General features: G+C 39.9%; 2 protein-coding genes across 14 annotated transcripts in view; one reads left to right on the top strand and one right to left on the bottom strand.

Annotated features, from left to right (window-relative positions):
- The window catches only part of TRMT2A (tRNA methyltransferase 2 homolog A), a 36,540-nt gene that overhangs the window by 13,108 nt on the left and 10,139 nt on the right, over positions 1–13,293 (top strand). For 6 of the 8 annotated variants that reach the window (XM_073312313.1, XM_073312311.1, XM_073312314.1 and 3 more), the window contains exons 8-12: positions 204–326; positions 2,030–2,105; positions 3,259–3,375; positions 3,580–3,676; positions 4,006–12,105. In XM_073312313.1, the coding sequence (XP_073168414.1) occupies positions 204–326; positions 2,030–2,105; positions 3,259–3,375; positions 3,580–3,676; positions 4,006–4,261 (669 nt within the window). In that variant the 3' untranslated portion in view covers positions 4,262–12,105. Of the gene's footprint in view, positions 1–203; positions 327–2,029; positions 2,106–3,258; positions 3,376–3,579; positions 3,677–4,005; positions 12,106–13,293 lie in introns of those variants that run through there. The other 2 variants (XM_073312310.1, XM_073312309.1) reach the window with 1 other exon arrangement.
- Positions 8,808–13,293, bottom strand: part of DGCR8 (DGCR8 microprocessor complex subunit) — a 46,724-nt gene continuing 42,238 nt past the window's right edge. For all 6 annotated transcript variants that reach the window (XM_073312299.1, XM_073312301.1, XM_073312300.1 and 3 more), the window contains one exon: positions 8,808–12,803. In XM_073312299.1, the coding sequence (XP_073168400.1) occupies positions 12,720–12,803 (84 nt within the window). In that variant the 3' untranslated portion in view covers positions 8,808–12,719. The remainder of the gene's footprint in view (positions 12,804–13,293) is intronic.

Raw genomic sequence — 13,293 nt, 5'->3', positions numbered from 1 at the left:
AACTTTGATTTGCTATCTCATGCTGTCAGTACAATTCTGCTTTGAACTTTACATGTAAAGTTGGCTTATTTTAATAAGTGTTAGAGATGAGGAAGGGGAAAGCACGTTTTCATATAAGGGACTTAATATTGTTTAAATACAGTATCGGTTATATTACCTTCGCTGTTGTAACAAAGGGGAACATTTGTGTTGGAATTCCATAGGTAAATACACAGGCTGCAGAGGTTCTATATAAAGCCATTAGAGACTGGGCCCAACTGAACCAAGATAGCACTGTACTTGATATCTGCTGTGGAACAGGAACAATTGGAATTTCACTGGCAAAGGTGAGCCATATGCCTTAAATGTATTATTCAGCAAGTCATAAAATGAACTTGAAAAGTTAAGTTGCAGATCTCTCATATTGCATTTAACTGAGGAAAATGCTTAAATCAAGTTATTGCACTTTGCTATTGCCAGTGCTTTAGGAAGTTGACTTAATTCTGGACATAAATAAATACTTCCCTGCTAGATATTCTGGCTACATTTCCTTTATTAGATTTGAAAAGTCCCACATAACTTAATTTCAATTAACTTCGTAGCAACTGACACAACTTTCATTATGACAGGTTTCAGAGTAACAGCTGTGTTAGTCTGTATTCACAAAAAGATGAATCCGATGAATTTGCATCCGATGAAGTGAGCTGTAGCTCACGAAAGCTCATGCTCAAATAAATTGGTTAGTCTCTAAGGTGCCACAAGTACTCCTTTTCTTTTTACAACTTTCATTGTCAAAAGTACATGAAGGTGTAGTTCATATTTTTGAAAAGTCACTGGGAAAAGGACACTTTATTAATTTTGCCGGTCTCTGCATATATTCAAAGACAGATCTACTTTAGTGACTGTTTATCTCTAGAAACAATACTGCTAAAACTGACTGAGCTGGACTCTCTTCCATTTTGTGCACCAACATAATTATTTACTAAGTCCTAATCAGTTACATCTGTGGAAAAGCATTGACAGCTATAGAGATGTGCACACATAATTGAGAACCTAATTAAGTCGTCATAATTTCTTATTACTGGTAATTATGCATACAGTGGAAAGAATTCAGTTTCACTCTAAGGCAGAATTTACAGGGCTGGCAGTGAGGGAGATATATATTTAAGAATAAATTGAGCACGACTAAAATGTCTGCCTATATGTGGAGGTGGGGAAGTCAAAGGAAGTCTTTCCATCTATCCTGATCTATTGGACAGTCTGAGGGCTTGTGTAGAGGAACAATTGGTGCACAGCAAGTTGATGTAAATCTACACCGCACTAGCATGCTGGGCCCTGTCTGAGTAGACCGGGGTAGCCAACCTGAGCCTGAGAAGGAGCCAGGCTTTACCAATGGACGTTGCCAAAGAGCCACAGTAATACATCAGCAGTCCCCCATCAGTTCCCCCCAGGCTCAGGGGAAGGGGTGGAGTGGGGGATGGGCCTGTGGCAGGCCAGGGGTTGAGCAGTAAGCACCCCCCCGGCACATGGAAAGTTGGCGCCTGTAGCTCCAGCCCCAGGGTCGATGCCTATACAAGGAGTCGCATATTAACTTTTGAAGAGCCACAGGTTGGCCACCCCAGTGTAGACCCTGCTACTGCGGGTCCCTAGTTTCCTCGTGTGCATTGATCTGTTCTGCTTTGAAATGAGTAGATTACACAATATTGAACTTTTAGAGCACAGGAGCAGTGTCCACAGACAGCGCACTAGCATGCTGTGCGCTGTAGATTATACCCCAGCTTGCTGTGTACTGTCTGGTCATCAAGACAAGCTCTAAAGATACCCTACTAGTTTACTCACCACTTGCTTTATTTATTTATTAACTGCTGTAAAGGTAGTGCTTTTTTCTTCATCAGGTAAACCGAAGAAATGAAATTCTAAAGCCTGTGCTATGGCAGGAATCGCTGATGCATGACAATCACCCTCAGTTTTCCTCCAGTCTGGCACTTGTGTCGTCAAGCATGTGTCACACCCTGTTGGACCCATTGATGTTTTTTCTTTGATTTCACAGAAAGTGAAGAAAGTTATTGGTATCGAACTCTGTCAAGAAGCTGTGGAGGATGCCAAAATGAATGCCCAAATTAATGGTTGGTAAAGTTGTGTGTGTAAATGCTAGGATCTTTGTTTATGTAGGAATATAAGAGTTAAGCACCTGACTTCCATTGAATTTGCCTAACTTCCTTATTTTCATCTGAAAATTCCAGCCTCAATTAATTACTTGAAAGCTGTAATTATTTCTATCAAATATTTCCATTGATAAAAATCCACTGACGTTAATAGTCTTTTGAATACAAATTTAGTATCTCTTTAAATCAAGGAAATTTACTTAGTTTATTTTTAAAAATCCGACCTCAGAGACTCCCAGGAGGTGCCAGGTGTATTGTTATTCTGTATGTGTGAGAGACATGGACCCTTACAGCAGAACTTGAACAGAAAATACAGGTGGTAGAGATGATACTTTTGTAAAATTCTGGGCATCTCCTACTTCAATCATGTCACTAATAAAGAGTTCTGCAACATCATCACCCAACACGCTGGGTCAAATGAAGACCTGACGACCGTGAAGACGCTCAAGCTGAAGTGGTGCGGCTATGTAACAAGATCATCTGGCCTATCCAAGATCATCCTCAAAGGGACAGTAACAGGGGAAGAGAAGAAGAGATGGATTGACCACATAAAAGAGTGGACAGGAATGAACTTCGGAGCCTCAAGCACTGACACAATCGTCAGGGGTGGAGACAATTGGTTGATTGCTTATCAGTGATGGTGCCCCAATGACCAATGAGGTTATAGGAGTGATGATGATGATGAATTTTTAAAATAACAAGCAATATAATCAGCAAATTGCTCATTTAACAACATTGCCTAACACTATGTACCATAACGTTTAATGATGGCATATTAAAGACTGAGAACTTCCTTGACAGAATTTTAATGCAGGATTACAAAAATAATTCATATTTATGTTGATTTTCAAGTTGTATATTAGCTCTCAGGCACAATAATAGATTATTTAAACACAATAGCTTTAGTATGTCTGCTTGAATATTATACCGATGCCAGTTCCTGCAAAAGCTAATCCACAGTTTGTCCCAAGGCATCAAATATTGGCATTTCTATATGCAAAATACTATAAGAACAATTTAGCTAGTAACTCTACCTACTTATGTGTGCACACTAATTAAGATGTTTTGATTATACTGAAATTTCACATCAGTTCTTTATATTTACCTTTCTCAGATTTGAATAACATTGAATTTCACTGTGGAAAGGCTGAAGACGTTGTTCCTTCTTTAATTAACTTATTAGCATCACACAACCTGATTACAATTGTAGATCCACCTCGGGCAGGACTACGTAAGTTTATTTACTTAGGTCTTATTTAACGGATAATTAGTTGAATGGTTTTAACAGAATGAAATCAGTTAGCTGATCGTTGGGAGAAAACTTGAAACAGCCTTGTACTATAACAGGACAATCTTTATGCTCAAGTTGAAAGTTTGTTTTTCTGCAAATATAGTAACATACAGTATTGGCAAACAACTTTAATTTGTCGCCTAGATTCTAAAGTCATTCTTGCAATCCGAAGAGCTGAACACTTGAAGAAGCTCATCTATGTATCCTGCAATCCCAGAGCTGCCATGAACAACTTTGTGGAGTAAGTTTTTGAATTGGCCAGGTAAAGCCAGCAGGCAGAATATGCTTCCTGAAAAAAGGGAGGCTGAATTCTTTTTGCAAACAAATAGATTAAGCATATTAGCTGTAGGATTGTATAGCAGTACTTGACCTTGCCTTGGGAGACCCACTTTTGATTGTGTGATGGCAGGCTCTCCCAGCAGGAGGGAGGAAGACTTACCCTCCAGTAGCTTGTTAAGTAGTAGACCTGAAATGTATGATCATCCTATGAGGCAAGGGCTTTTCCTAGAAAATGCAGAGTGGTGTTCATGGTCCAGGAAAATTAATACTATACTTTGTTTTTCTCTTAAGTCTTTGTCGGGCCCCCTCCAATCGTGTCAAAGGAACCCCTTTCCGTCCAGTTAAAGCAATGGCAGTGGATCTTTTCCCTCAGACTATGCACTGTGAGCTGCTGATATTCTTTGAAAGGGTAGAACATTCAAATGGAAACTCTACTGAAGCAAGCCCTGACACAGCTCAGGTCATGAATACAAATACAACAGATTCTACCCAGGATGGCAGTATTGACCCACTTGAAGAGAAAGTAGGAACTCTGTCTTCCACCTAATGTTGTGGTAGGCTGGGCAGTTTGTTTGCGCACGTATGTGCATATATATTATATACACTCAGGCAACCATCTTAACCTATTGATTTCCTTCTAAGAGGCAGAAGTTACTTTTGCTAGTTAAAGAAAGTTGCAGTTTGAGGCATCAGCAGAAACACCATACAAGTTAACCTCTGTACAACATACTAATTACCTGACTTCCAAGTGATGAAGGCTTTCAGTTAAGTATACTGACAGCAGCATTTTTCAACTCCGTGAAGGAAGATTAGTTTAACTTTAAGATGCTTAAAACAATCCAATTCCTACAAGGAAAATAACCTTATTACAGACAACTTGGATCAAAACCTGCTATTTTCACTCATGCACACTTATATTGAGGGTATTGGGACATCTTTCAGGAGTAAGGCCAGCATGACTTGACCTAAATATTCTGCACGTTCTTCATAAAATACTATCCAGGTATGTTACTAGGATTCAGATATGTGGATTCCCTCCAAAAGTTGACTGACTGTAGGATTTTTTTTATGCCCAAGAAATTTCTTTGTTTGAAGATGAGTGATAAATAGCTGAGAGAGAACATCACTTAATGGCCATCTGGCAGATGGGCAATTCTGTTGAACAGGAGACTTTTGCCTTGCAGACCACTTTAAATAAATTTGATTTTTAAAAGCATTGTTGAAATTTTCCTTAGCCGGGATGTTGGTTTGCATTGAAAAGTGGTTTGAGTTGGCAGTTGCAGGTTTATAATAAATTATTTGCATTAAAGCAAGCCTGATTTTTAGTTACTATTGTAAAAAGACTTTCCTGCTGCCCTGGTATGTAGACTAATTCTTTACTGTGGGGAGAGAGATTCTAAACTCCCTCTTCAACTTGCTTGTAATCTGAAAAATACATGAAGCTTACATACTCCTGGTAGAAAATGGACCTTTGTTTTGTGGTTCTGGTGGAGACAATGGGTTGCCCCCTTCAGTAGAAGGATCAGTCAGTCACCCTCCTTAAGTGTGACTGTTCTGAGTTAAACTGGAGCTATGGGCCAAACTGATGATCTGATGTTTGAGATCCAATACAACTTCTAAGGGAGAGAGTTTTTCTTGTTCTGTAATAAAGTGAAAAGAGGACTGTATTCAGTGCTACCCCCTCCTATTTCAAAAGAGGAAAGATTCAGAACAAGACAAATGCACACAAAAATACTCTATTCCAGAGATGGAGGAGGAAGCTAACAGAGCAGAGTTAACTTCCACAGCAGATTAATTCATATAGGGGTATAAGGTTAGGTTAGGACTGAAACTATGGACCTTACCATGGTTAACTATTCCTCTAGCACCTTCAGCCCGGAGTGCTGTAATGTGAGCTTTCTTAGGCATATGCAATCTACACAGAAGTTTTATCTGACTCAGAGCATAGCTGACAGCTGAGGAAATTCTGTGCAAGGCAGAATTTGTGCAGAATTCCATTTTTTTCCCCCCTGCAGAATTGGCAGTGCAGGGCTGCTGCTAGGAGCTGTGGAACCCAGCAGAGCCCAGCTCGCAGAGTGGCTGCATGGGAAGACTGGTTCCTGGGTTTGCTGGTCCTGCTCAGTCATGTGATGTGGCTGGGCCCTCTCCTTGCATGGCAGCTGCTGGAGCCAGCAAGCTGCATCCTGCAGGGAGAGGCAGGATGGGATTCCTGCTTTCCAGGAGGGGCAGAAACTTTTAAAATTGTGGGGGCCCTCTCCCCAGCAGCAGGTACAGGTCATCTCTGCTTGGCAGGACAGTAATAGCTATACAGAGCCTGTGGCTGGGCTTGCAGGGGGGAGAAGGGTGCAGGTTGCTGGGTACAGGCCCCTCCAGTAACCCTAAATATCCTCTCCCAGTATACATGCACCCCTCCAGTTCCCCCTCACATTATCTTCTATTTGGGAACTTGAAATATGGTAACTCTAGGGGTTCAAGGTGAAAAAACCTCCTAAGAATTGACTACAAGACTGGAGGGGCAGGCTCCTTCCTCCCCTCCTCCCGATGTGCACAGCTGGCACATGTGACACACCCAGACTAAGGGACATGACAAAAGCATAACAGGAAGTGGCTTGTGGTAGGCGTTTCTTTAACTCTCTACTCCCAGGGGAATCATTTTTGTCATCTGTATTGTTAGACGTACTTGGACAAGTATTTTGAAATAAATTACTAAAATAATTGAAACAGGCATGATTTTGTTGTGTTTTGACAAATGTGCAGAATTTTTTAGTGCAGAATTGCTCCAGGAGTAATAGCTGCTTCTCCCAGGTGGAAGAAGTTGACCTGACTGCATTAACACGTGATTCATGCTACTTTTCAAAGTTCATTACAACTGCAACTTGACAGTGTTTCATGTTTATAAAGACATTAGGTAAACTCCCACTCACTAATGGGGCCAGGATTTTACCCCTGCACTGTTGAACACCTCACTGTTGCAGTAGCTGCAGCAGTGAGAATGAATGTGCTGTCTGTCATCTTCCCCCCACACCCCCTTAGAATTAATTCCCTCCAGTGATGCACAAGGGCTCAAGTTAAGTGACTGGGGACTTAAAGCAGTACACTCATTTGTATTTCCATAGCACCTAGGAGCCCTCAGTTGTGGACCATGACTCTGGTGATGCTAGGCATAACACTGTGCCTATGAACTCAAGTAGAGAGTCCACATGTGACCTATTCTTTTTCAGAGCTAGTGTTGGACTAGATCCTCTGCATCAAGCTATTTTCAGTGAGCTGCTCAGTAACATTAAAACTTCAAATACAATAACTTCTCTATCTACTGAACAAGCCAAAAGCACATCAACAGGGTGGTGTTACTTCAAGCCAAGTCCAGAATGTAAGAAACAGAAACATCAGTAAAGTTCAATAACTTAATCAATTATCAACTTCTGAAGTAATTTATCAATTGAAGAAATCTAATACAGGCAATTTATCCTAAAGCTTACACATTTGTAACTGAAGTCTTATACATTTACATACAGAATACAAAAGAGGGAATGTAATGATTTATGCAGGGACAGGGTTTTAGGTTGTGTGGAACTTTTCTCCATTAATAAGCAGGGAAAAACTAAATCTCATCTCTGATTTGGGAGAGGGAAAAACAGTTACTTAACTTTTGTAACTGTTGGTCTTAGAATGGAATGGACATGAGAAACACATCTGTTGCACAGTCAGATTTTTGCATTAATGGTAGCTGTAGGGGTTGTCAGTGGCACGCTCTGGAGTTCCGTGCTCATATGTCGGTATATTTAGGTGTTGCTGGCCCTATGCCCTCTCAGTTCCTTCTTGCTGACAACTCCAACTGAAGGGCAGGAAATGGAATGGACATGAGCAACACATCTTGAAGAACAGTACAAAAGATGAAGAAAAAACGGTTACCTGAGTACTTGCTCATGTTGATTCCATTCTGGGTGACTCTGAAGCAGTATCCCTGGAACTGGGCTTGGAGTTCATGATCCTGTGGTTTACAACAGTGCTCTACCAAAGCCAGCATCATCACAGGCCTGCTGGGTAAGTGCATAATGAGATGTAAACATGTGGATGGATGACCACGTCGCAGCCATGCAGATATCTTGAATTGGTCAAGTGGGCAGTTACAATCGCTGGTGGAGACACTTTTGTCAGATCATAGCAGAAATGGATGTAGGTGGTCATCTATGATGGAATTCTCTGGGTGGACACAGGAAGACCTTTCATCATGTCCACCACCATGACGAAAAACTGTGTCAACTTATGGAATGGCTTGGTCATTTCCATGTAAAAGGCTAGCATTCTCCTGACATCCAGAGTGCAATTTACGCTCTTCTGACTTACGAGGTTTTGGAAAGACAGGTAAGTATACATCCTGGCTTGTATGAAACTGTGAAACTACCTTGGGCAGGAAAGCCAGGTGTGATTGCTGTTGGACCTTCTCCTGGTAGAAGACTGTATAGGTTGGCTCTGAGGTAAGCACCCTAATCTCAGAGACCCTGTGGGCAGATGTTATTGCCACCAAGAAAGAAACCTTCCAGGAGAGTAGAAGATGGGAGCAGGAAGCCAAAAACTCAAAGGGGGGAGCCAGGAGCTGCGGCAGTATGAGATTCAGTTCCCAAGGCTAATGATGAGAGAGAAAACGGCTATCCACTTGTGAGGCAAGGGGAAGGTGCTCTGACCAACCATCATGGTAAGAAGGAAGTGAGAGGGCGTAGGGCCAGTATCATCTAAATATACCGATGCATGAGTGTGGCACTCTGGAGGGTGCTATTACCAACCCTATGTATACCACGAAGGCAAAAATCTCCAACTCTGCACATGGGTACGCGCACACACCTAGACATGAGCAAGCACTTGAAGAAGAATATCAGTGTGCCTGGCTAAAGGGTTTTCATTTTTATGAAAAGGGGCTAGTTTTACCATGAAAATGTAAATCAACACGTTACACCTGCTAATAAATGGTAAGATACTGATATTTGCATAACAAAAGCAGACTTCAGTTAACTTCAAAAGACCAGGTGGGAGAGAGCTCAAGGAGAGGATTCCCACTCACAGACAGTGGCAACACAATACTATTAGTCAAATCATTTTTATAATGTAATATCAAACTTTATTGCTTAAAACTAATTGTCTGAAAAAATACACATGTAGTACTCAAAGACCAAACACAAAGGCTTATATGATTGTGCAGGAAAAAAAGCAAAGCAGAGGTTCAGTGAGAATGAGGCTTTATAGTTGTACCAATTTAGCACTGGCATCAAGCAACTGCACTCTACAATTCATACAGCAACCATTGTTATCTACTTGGGCACATAAGAATGCATTATTCACTTTTCCCTTCTCAAATACCCATCAGAATACTGTTCACCTTTTATTTTGTCGAGAATGGCATTAGTTCTTGCACTTTTCTGATACTTAATCTAAAATTCTTCCCCCAGGAAGTTTGACAAGGCAATTACCTTTGTGAACTTTGCCTCAGAACCAAAATATAGTGCTTGTGTAGGATGTAATCAAGCTTTTAAAGAAAGAATACTTAGATGTTACAAGTGTGTATTGTATGTAAAGCCTAACAGTGTCATAGGAAAGTGGGAGTTTACATACAACAGCAAGAGTTTTTAAGCTTAATAAAGCCATTTCAAGCATCTGGGAACCCAACTATATCTCTTGCTTAATAAATATTTAAAGCTGAATGACTTGTGTTTAAATAGGTAGCCTCTGACTATTTCACTGGAAGTCACAGTAATTTTTCATTCAGTACCATAAAGATTTGAATGCACGCTAATTTAACCCTTAAAGTCAATACACCACACTTCTGTCGAGAAGCACGATATGCAAAGCAGAATAGGTCTAATTCCCAAAGGATGGAACAGTTCTTATTAATACATTCCATCCCCATAAATATAACCACCTTTCCTAGGATAAGGGGGAGGATAAAGAACAAAGATCAGTGACAAAAGCAGTAGTTTTGCTTTATGCATTCATACAATCAAGATCTAAACCTTTACAGCTGGTTACCTAAAAAACACGAGTTACAAGACAAATTTAGGGTACATCTTGAATCACACCTTAGTGTTCATGCAGAAGCAGAAATTAATGCAATGACCTATCCTCTATCACAGCAGCTCGTGCTTATGTGCAAATGCAAGACTGTTACACTCCAAACAATAGTAAACATTAAAACACAAGAATACTTCACAATGACAATAAACAGCAGTTAAGTTGTTTGTTCCAGCAGTTATTGCGCTTTATTTTCTGGACAACTCTCCAGTTAAAGGCTGCAGCAAGGTCTAATACCATCCTTTTAAAGAATGCATAATATGTGAGAGGCTTTGGTTCACAATGAAATATCTAGATGCTTTATTTAAGGGCAATGGTCACCTTACGATTCAGATAGTGGCAGACTGAGGTAAGACTAAAGCAAAAATGCTCAATACAGCAATCCTCTTAGAACACAATACAAATAAATTCCTAAATGAGGCATCTATGGATAATCTGCAGGTGGCCTGCAAAATATTGACATTCTGATTTTGGACAAAAGATCCACAGGGGTGATTTGTCTTTTACAGTATTGTCCAAGGACAGATTTTTTTTGCTAGAAAACACACAAACTGAAACACCACCTACTTACACAGTAATATATTTAGGCAAAGATATAAGCCCTGTCTTCATCAAAATCAGAGAGAAGCAGCAACTACTGCTTGTAAGTACTGCACCAATGTTACACATCTTTCAAAAGATGGAGATTAAAGCTATATTAAAAGAAGAGAAGCAGAGGCAGTACTTTTTAGATCGGTCACTTTTAAGAATAACGTCTCATCCTCCACCTATCCTTCTGTACTGAAAACAGGATTACAACTCACAGAACTCAAAAGCTGAATACGATAATGAAGATTGGGTGAGTTCTTATTTGCAGACACCTCTGAGCATATCACTTATAACAATGCAAATACACAAACAGATGAGACTGATCTCAAATATCAGAAGCAATAAATTACAGAACTTTAGCTTGGGATCAAAAATTTAAGTTTTCTAATTTCCAAAATAGCAGGGCTGATAGTAAAGGTGTTAAAATCCAGTTGGCACGATCAGTCAGTATACTGCAGTATGCTGTACTCAGATTTCAGACATGACAACTGTCCGGACAAGTACCAGACCTGCAGCATTTATAAGGATTAAGAACTGTATCTCTGTCCCACCAATGATTCAGGGAGCATACAATATAGCAGGACTAATATCAGCTCTTGGATAAGTCATTGGACCCCTACCACCAAACTGGCTTCTTGCCATTTCCCCCCTTCTCAAGCACTAAATAGTTCCCCCTTCAAATCTGAGCAATTTACTGCATTAGCCAATAAGGTAAAAACCCTAAATAAAGGGGAAAAGCAGTGCTTTCACTACAACCAAAATATTTCTTCTGTGCATAACTTATTAAAGCCTCAGCAGATACAGTAAGTACTGCCCGTTTTCTAAGATTGTATTTCAAAAATGCTTGCATATTCATGTCCTTTTTCATCTTAATCAGTACACTCTATTACGGTCTTATTCTAGTCTTTTTTCTACATTGTATCCCAAATCTACGTTCTAATTTCCATTGCAGAAATTAAGTTTTTTAGTATTTGAAGAAAAATGTAAGTAAAAAGCCAGTAACAACTTTTTTTTTTTTAATGTAAGATAGCTGCAATCAGTTAGTTTAGCATTTCCAAAGGCCAGGCCACAAGGAGAAATTGTTTCAAAAATCTTTCATTTAATGAAGCAAGTTATCTAAGACTTAACTAAACAAGTAACATGGCCAGACACCAAACAAATTAAAATTACTCTATTACAGGGGAGTAAGGGTGGAGCTTCTTTAAACAATGCACTGGCAATATATTTCAGAATACCCATCAAGAGTCTTCAGTTATATTTCTCCTTCAAGCTCTGCAGATAGCCTCTCCAGTGGCTAAGTTACTTGCAGTTTATATCAAATTGCTGTGATTCCCAACATTTTCTCTGCCATGGCACATCTCGAGCTCCAGGGACTTTTCCCGCTGCCCCCAGCTAAGCAGCTGCAGGAGGGAAGGAGCAGGAGATTGAGTTCCGATTGGTTGTTCCACCCTTGGAGGAGGTGGGACAATGAGGCATACTGCCAATCAGAAGGCAGTTTCCCCCCTCCCCCGTTCTCACATATAATTTTAAAAAAAAATTCCACGACACACTGGTTGGGAAACACTGAAATAGAGGGCCAAATATTTTCCCTTCCAATTGGTTTGTAAACAATCATAACTTTTCCTTTAAAATAAAGCCCAACAATTTGGGATATCCAGCTTGTTGCTCTTAACACTACCAGGTACACTTGTTCTTTTCAAGTAGAAAAAAAATCAAAACAAAACAAAAAAAAACCCAAAACAAACAAACCTGCATACTGTGATCTCAAAAAAAATTAAAAGCAAACCAACCTTAGCCTGGCAGTACACAAAATAAAAACGGCATGACTGGCCTAATCCTATGACATTAGGAACATCGCTCATCACTTTTTCCATGTATCTGTCAAAGTGTCTTATCAGTGCATATTATTATGTGCTGAAATGCAACAAAACTTTTCACAAAAATAATTTTAGGCATGTTCATACAAGAGTATGTATATATAAAAATTTATATATAATATATCAGCTTCAACCTGTACATAGATTTTCTGAATTTGATCCTTAAAACACATCCATTCAAGACAACATGGATGACTTTCAAGGAAAAAGTGCTTCCTTAAATGTATCCTGTGTGAACATGCCTATATCTTCTGTGCATTTGCCCAAGTAGAGATCTTTATGATCAATCATTTAAACATACATATCTCAGGAGGTAAAAAAAAAAGTAATATTGCCCTGATGATGCAAAAGAACAATGCATAACTGAAGCAGCCAGGATTGTAAAGTTATCTTGCATTCTGCAGCAAATAGATTCTTAAATAATTGTTGAAAGTAGTTTCTCCATTTGTTATTGCTCCCCGCTTGTAAGTTTTCTGGTCACACATCAACAGTACACAGAGGTTCACTACCAGGCTGAGCTGATTCTACTATTGTCATCTTGGGTTTCTTTCGAGTTTCCTCCTTTAAAGAAACAAAAAGCAAAAAATCAAGGATAAACAAGTTTAAAAAAAAAAACAAAACAAAACTGAGCAACTACTTAGTTCTAATGGCAAAAATCAATTAAGTTTGACTTGATGAATTCAAATTATGTGAATGACTACTTTAGCTCATGATGAAAAAAGTCTGGTAGCTATAACAGAATTTCATTAAAAGGAAAGTTTTGCTCCTGAGGGAATTCTGCACAAAAAGTTTTTAAAATTCCGCGCATTTTATTTGTCAATAAATGAATCTGGAAGCTTCAGCATGTCAGTGAGGAGCACATGCCACTGGATGCACAGAGGAGGAAGATCACCCTGCAGGCCGCCCCCCGACTCGACGGTCAGGCTGCACCCACACCTGACATAGCGCAATGGCCAGGCCTGCCCCAGAAACAAACACCCTGGTTGCCCTGCCCCTCCATGCCAGGCCCACCAAGATAGGTAGCAAATGGGACAGCGAGTCTTGTACGCAC

This window comes from Lepidochelys kempii, chromosome 15 (genome assembly GCF_965140265.1).
Source record: "Lepidochelys kempii isolate rLepKem1 chromosome 15, rLepKem1.hap2, whole genome shotgun sequence".
Lineage (NCBI taxonomy): Eukaryota > Metazoa > Chordata > Testudines > Cheloniidae > Lepidochelys > Lepidochelys kempii.
This window is presented reverse-complemented; position numbering and strand designations above follow the sequence as displayed.